The sequence below is a fragment of the Pistacia vera genome, unplaced genomic scaffold, assembly GCF_008641045.1.
Source record: "Pistacia vera cultivar Batoury unplaced genomic scaffold, PisVer_v2 Contig507, whole genome shotgun sequence".
Taxonomy (NCBI): Eukaryota; Viridiplantae; Streptophyta; class Magnoliopsida; order Sapindales; family Anacardiaceae; genus Pistacia; species Pistacia vera.
The window spans coordinates 452,448-458,655 of record NW_022196343.1 but is presented as its reverse complement, the minus strand read 5'-3'; the positions used below and the strand labels follow the sequence as shown (position 1 = coordinate 458,655).

General features: G+C 34.6%; 1 protein-coding gene and 1 pseudogene across 1 annotated transcript; both read right to left on the bottom strand.

Annotated features, from left to right (window-relative positions):
- Positions 1–417: 417 nt before the first annotated feature.
- Positions 418–1,686, bottom strand: LOC116105972 (annotated as a pseudogene).
- A 2,106-nt stretch (positions 1,687–3,792) lies between these two features.
- LOC116105966 (non-functional NADPH-dependent codeinone reductase 2-like) lies at positions 3,793–5,585 on the bottom strand. The gene is given in 5 exon segments (XM_031392334.1): positions 3,793–4,004; positions 4,006–4,101; positions 4,314–4,493; positions 4,566–4,806; positions 4,888–5,585. Coding segments are annotated over 5 exon segments (963 nt in total). The 5' UTR covers positions 5,205–5,585; the 3' UTR covers positions 3,793–3,875.
- Positions 5,586–6,208: the final 623 nt, after the last annotated feature.

The following is a 6,208-nucleotide window of genomic DNA, read 5'->3' as shown; positions in this document are numbered from 1 at the left end:
CTATTAACTGAACCCTTTTTATTTGGCCCATAGAATTGAACCTATGATTAGTTAGTAACTTATATTTTCCCTCGGACATGCAGTTAAAACTGGGTAAATTTTCTCACTAACCATCCTTATTAATATTCTAAGTGAATCTAATTCAAAACTAAAAATCTTAATTGATCGTTGAATTATCCAATAGTGTTATATTTTGAAATAGTATTATGGCTGATTTTCTTGGGAAATCTAATGACTATTTACTCGTTATTTCAAAGAATTTATGAGTACTGTTGAAACATATATCATCATTCTCGCTCTTCCAACCTTGGAAGAAAATTAGTTTAATTCTGAGTTTATTATGGGAGTGCATAGTAAATATAAATATAATTAACTAGAAATACATAGTTTGCATTGAAGTCACAACAGTAAATTGACCTTAAATTTCTCCATCCCAGATCTCTTCAATGGACTTGTAAGGACCCTTCTCTGACACAAATGGCTGAATGATGTTCCCTCTCATCTGTGGAATTTGTTCTATTTTCTGACGTTCTTCAGCACTTAACTGCCACTCAAATATCTCAAGGTTTTCTTTCATTCTTTCTCTGTCAAAGCTCTTCACAACTAAACTTATCCTTGCTCGTAAACCGACCTGAGAGAAACCTTCACGTATACGAAATAAAGCAGAGAAGAAGTCAAGCATTAAATCTCGTCCTTTCACTCGAAAATATTACTAAAATAAGTTCAGATAACTTGAAAAAAATTGGAATGAACTGACTCAGAAATCTAATTACCTGAGCAACTGTCTTTCCTTTAGCAATTGCAATCTCTTTCAGCACTTGAGAATCCATGACTCTGTTAGTTCCCCAAACTACTCCTTTGGCTCCCAACGGCGAGTAAGCTGTTATATGGATGCCCTTTTCCTCACAGAACTCTCTCAGCTTCTTCTGTTGCCAAACTGGGTTCATCTCCACCTAACCAAAATATCAAACACGCGTGTTTATTCAGCTATATCAACACTAGAAACATAAAACTTTTGTTAAAGAATTGACTTCTAACTTGATTGACAGCCGGAAGGATTTTTGCAGAAGCAAGTAATTTCTCAAGCTTCTTGCAGGAAAAGTTGCTGACTCCTATGGATTTCGTAAGTCCAAGCTTTTGACACTCCTCCATGGCCTCCCACACAGACTCTATATCCATCTCCACAATGTCTTCTGTTTTAAATGGAAACCCTGTGCCCGGTTTCACGCTTCCCGGAAAATGAATGAGATATAGATCGAGATACTCCAACCCAAGATTCCTACAATGAAACAAAAAATTAAAAATTTTCACATAAAAATAGTCTCTTAATTAATGTTTGGCCTGATTACATTACTCGAGACTGTTTTTTATTGCAGGGACAACAAGGTCAAGGTGTGCATCGCCGCTCCAAAGCTTTGAAGTGATGAAAAGCTCATCGCGTGATGTGATGAGCCCAAGATGTAAAGCTTCGGCTATGGCTTCGCCAAGAGATTGCTCGGTCTGATAGAGTGCAGCAGTATCAAAATGTCTGTAGCCGAGTTGAATTGCATGGAGAACATATTTTTTTACAGATTCAGTTGAGTTGAAAGGAAATTCAGCGGTGCCAAAGCCTACAAGAGGAATGGTTCTACCATTTGAGGTTAAGGTAGCTACTGGAACAGTCACCATTTTTTCTAAAGATTTGAGGCTAAGGCTGCTACTAGAGGAAGTTCTGTGGCTTGAATTTCTCTAATACGATCGATGGCTTTATATGAGAACCACAAGTAGAGAAAAGATGAGTACAATAGGTGACTTGTGGATTTATTGCCACGATGATAGTGACTTTTGGTACCTATGTAGGCTTGTAGCTATTTAAGATATAAGGTCAATATCAGTAATATGTAATTTTCGTTTTACTTTATTTTCTAATCATGTGCATTATTGAGAATTTAAAAGGGAAACGTAATATTGGCTTCATTAACACATCTTTCTTCTTATTTCTGATGAATTTATGGTACATATATGAACAAAATTTATGGTATCGATAATATGTATTTTATGGAATTTTATTAAATTTGATTTAATGATTTTTGGCGGGTTAAAGTGTTAGATTTTGAAAGTTTTTGGGAGTAAAGAATGTCTGAAACAAGTGAGGACTAAAGGAAAATTTATTAGATATGCTGATGAACAGTAATCGCTTGAAAGAGAGAAAAGAAGAAGAGAGAGAAATAAAACCGAGAAGAGAGAGAGGAAAGGGCCAAGAGAATGTGATGGTGGTGGCTGGAAAGAGAGATTGTCGACGAAAAAATTTCGGCGATCGGAGAGAGTGAAGGAAGATTTAGCAAAATGGTGATGGGGAGAATTTGCATGGAGAGTCCATTGGATTTAGAATCAAAAGGACAAGCAGGGGGTGCCATGAGAGGATTCTAATCTTTCTTCGGATCACAGTTTTTTAGCTTCAAAAGGTGAGTGGATTAGTAATTGCATTAACAAATCCATGCATCATCATAATGTTGATTTTATAATATATTTGAGTCATGGGAATATCATGTCTAGTTTGGAATAAATTGCTAATATGCATTTTGTATACTTGTGGAGTATGAGCTTCGGCAAAGTGATGATCTATGGGAGGTTTGTATGTGTAGACTTTGAATGTTTAATTGTCTATGACCCTTTCCTTCTGCTGGAAATTGGATATTAATTTGGAATCTGCAGGTCTGATTATTTTGGGTTGTGTGGGTGTACTGTGCATGGGATGTTTTTACTAAAATATTGGCGTTTTGTAATCAACTTGGTCGTTGCGTTGGAAAGAGATCCCGTAAATGGGTGGGCTGGTTGGTTAAATTAGATAATGAGGCCCAATTATTTTGATTTGGGTTATTAGACTTAAATTATAATTAGTGGGCTTGATAGTGTTGATGGGTTTTTGGGTATTATTGCTTAAGTAGGCCGGCCTATAAATGTTGAGCCCAAATTACATTGGTTGGGTTTTGAGTTCAATTAATTGGTGGGCTGGCGTATTAAGAATGATGAGGTCCAGTTGCTTTGTTTTGAAATGGATTGTAAATAGTGGCATGGGTTTTTAGTAGATCTGACAAAACAGGTGGGTGAGTCGGGTCCAAAAAGGCGTGGGTCTTATTAGTACGTGTTCAAAAAGGGTCGATTTAAATGGACCCAAAATATTAGACCTGCATTCTACTCTATGCGAGTACGAGTGAACCTGCAGGTACCCGCATAAGTTATTCTAGTTTTCAATTCTTGCAATGACACCCCCAAAATTTCTGTAGTTTTAATATTTTACAGTTACACCCCCACAATCAACTAAATTCAAATTCAATTACTCCAAATATACTCCAACGTCAGTCCAACGATCTCATTCTTGGAGTTTAGTTTTTTTAAAAACTTAAAAGTTTCATTAGGTGAAGCCAGAAACCTCTGATTAATAATACTTCCACTAAAAAAAAAAAAAAAAAAAAAAAAATGTTCTGATTTTTGCAGCTTCAACTTTTATAAGTTACTTTCTTTCTCTAATCCCTATTAGCAAATCATGAACAAAATCTTATACATTTGTTACAATATGATGACTTCTATGATAATCATGAATCAATAACACATCTTGTATACAATACGAAATTGCAAACAACAAAGTAGTTTAGAGCTAAAAGATAAAAGAAGAAATTGGAAATAGTCCAGGCCACCTATGCACCTCTCATTACGTGGAGAATTCAAAGACAGTAATATTATGGAATCAAATCAAATTATTCAAATTATATTATGAAAAAAAAATACGGGTGTTTCATTACAAGTCAAATTATTCAATTTTGAATTTGAAACCATTAATCATATTAATTATGTAATTAAATGATGATAAGATTGACATGATATAGTGCAATACTCTAGATTTCTCCATCCCAAAACTCCTCAATGGACTTGTAAGGACCTTCTTCTGATACCGCAAAATCAGCAGGATTTCCTCTTACTTGTGGAATATGCGCTATCTTGTGTAGCTCTTCTTCACTTAAACTTCCAGTCAAAGATATCCAGGTTCTCTTTCATTCTTCCTTCATCAAAGCTCTTCACAACTAAACTTACTCCTTGCTCGTGAACCCACCTTAGAGAAACCTTCACATGCACCAAAATACCCCTCAAAACTCCAAAAAAAGAAAAAAAAAGAAAAAAAAAGAAAAAAAAAGAAAAAAAAAACATATAATTGATTTTTATAATCCAAAATTATTAGTTAATTACCAATTAACTATTGTATTCTTCCATTAAATCATTGATGCTATTTGAAGATCAATCTTTTCCACTATTCTACTATAAATCGAAACAATTACCTGAGCAGCTGACTTCCTTCTACTGCTAGCAATCTCTTTGAGCACTTCAGAGTCCAAGACACGGTCAGTTCCCCATGGAGTTCCCTTTGCTCCCAATGGCGAGTAAGCTGTTACATGAATACCCTTTTTCTTACAGAACTCTCTCAGCTTCTTTTGCTGCCAAACCGGATTCATCTCCACCTTTAAAGAAAATATATTAATTGACTAACTGATGAAACAAAGTTAATTTGGTGAAAGAATTAATTGACTAACTTGATCAACAGCAGGAGGGATTTTAGCGGTGGCTAGTAATTTCTCAAGCTTCTTGACCGAAAAGTTTCCGACCCCTATTGATTTGGTAAGACCAAGCTTTTGACACTCCTCCATGGCCTCCCAAACAGATTTCAAATCTATTGGAAGAATCTCCTTTTTTTCAAATGGAAACCCCGTGTTCGGTGTCAATCTGAACGGAAAATGAACGAGATAAAGATCAAGGTAATCCAACCCCAGATTCCTGCATTCAACAAAATATTAGACTAAGAGATAAAAAAGTTAGGAAAATTTTTAAATATCATTAATTGCTTGGCTACATTACTTGAGAGTGTTCTTAATTGCCGGGAGGACAAGATCACGGTGAGCATTGCTGGCCCAAAGCTTTGAAGTGATAAAAAGCTCATCGCGCGATTTGATGAGGCCAAGACGTAAAGCTTCAACTATGGCTTCGCCAAGAGCTTGCTCGGTGCCGTAGAGTGCGGCTGTATCAAAATGTCTGTAGCCGAGTTGAATTGCATGGAGAGCAGCTTGTTTTGCGGTGTCACGAGTTGAGTTGAAAGGAAATTCAGCTGTTCCCAACCCAACAAGGGGAATTGTTTCACCATTTGAGGCTAACGACGCCAATGGAGCTGTCACCATTTTTCACAAGAACCTTCACAAATGTGTGATGGGGTTGAAGAAGCCCTTATAATAGAGAGAGATTTATCAATGCATAAATCGATATCCAATAAAATATTCATATAATAGTTAGAGAGTAACATGGGTACATGTGATTTCTTGTGTGAACAGATCGTAAGTTCTGATTTAAAGAATGATAAAGAATTGTTGACATCATTAAGGAAATCAAAACTGAAATCATACAGGCCATTGAAAAATAATGTAAAACAACCAACCCAGCAATCTTGAAGAATCAGATTTCTACCTAGATGTTTGAGAGTGAGCTGGGTTGTATCCAATGCATTAATGTGAGTCATGAAAATTAATTTAATGCTAACAATGAGCTAATAAATTAAAGAGTAAACCAGTGTTTTAAAACCCAAAGTTCTTGACCTGGTCAAGGCCCTAGGTCTCGGTTGATCGGTCCGATCAGTTTAATCAACGGGTTGTTAGAGTTGAATGAATCATTATGATGTAATAAAAAGAATTTAAGTTCTAAAAATTAAAGGGCTTAAATATAATTTTAGAAAATAAAAAAATTACATTAAAACTTTGAAATAAATTGTTAATAACAAGGCAATAGATAGATTAAAGACAGCTAATAAATTAAATTGAAAAAAAAAAAAAAATTGAGAGGAGGTCAAACTTTGAACTTGAATGAAAAAAAAAATGAATGAAAAAAAAAAAAAATATTAAAGTAATTTGAAATGACTAAAATAGAATTTTAATTAAATAAATAGAAATAAAATAAAATAATGTAATATTCACATCTAATAAATAAAAATTAATAATTAATATAAATATACAAAAACGTGAAGAAGAGAATCTCTAAATCTATCCTATCCTATCCTTATCCCATCCCGTTTTGTCCCAAAAAATCACAACCCATTCCTTCTTGCAAACACATCTTTATCGGGTGTTTGTCTGAGTTTAGAAAAATTAACTTAGCTAAAATTAACTTATCAGTATTTAAAATTTTAAGCAAT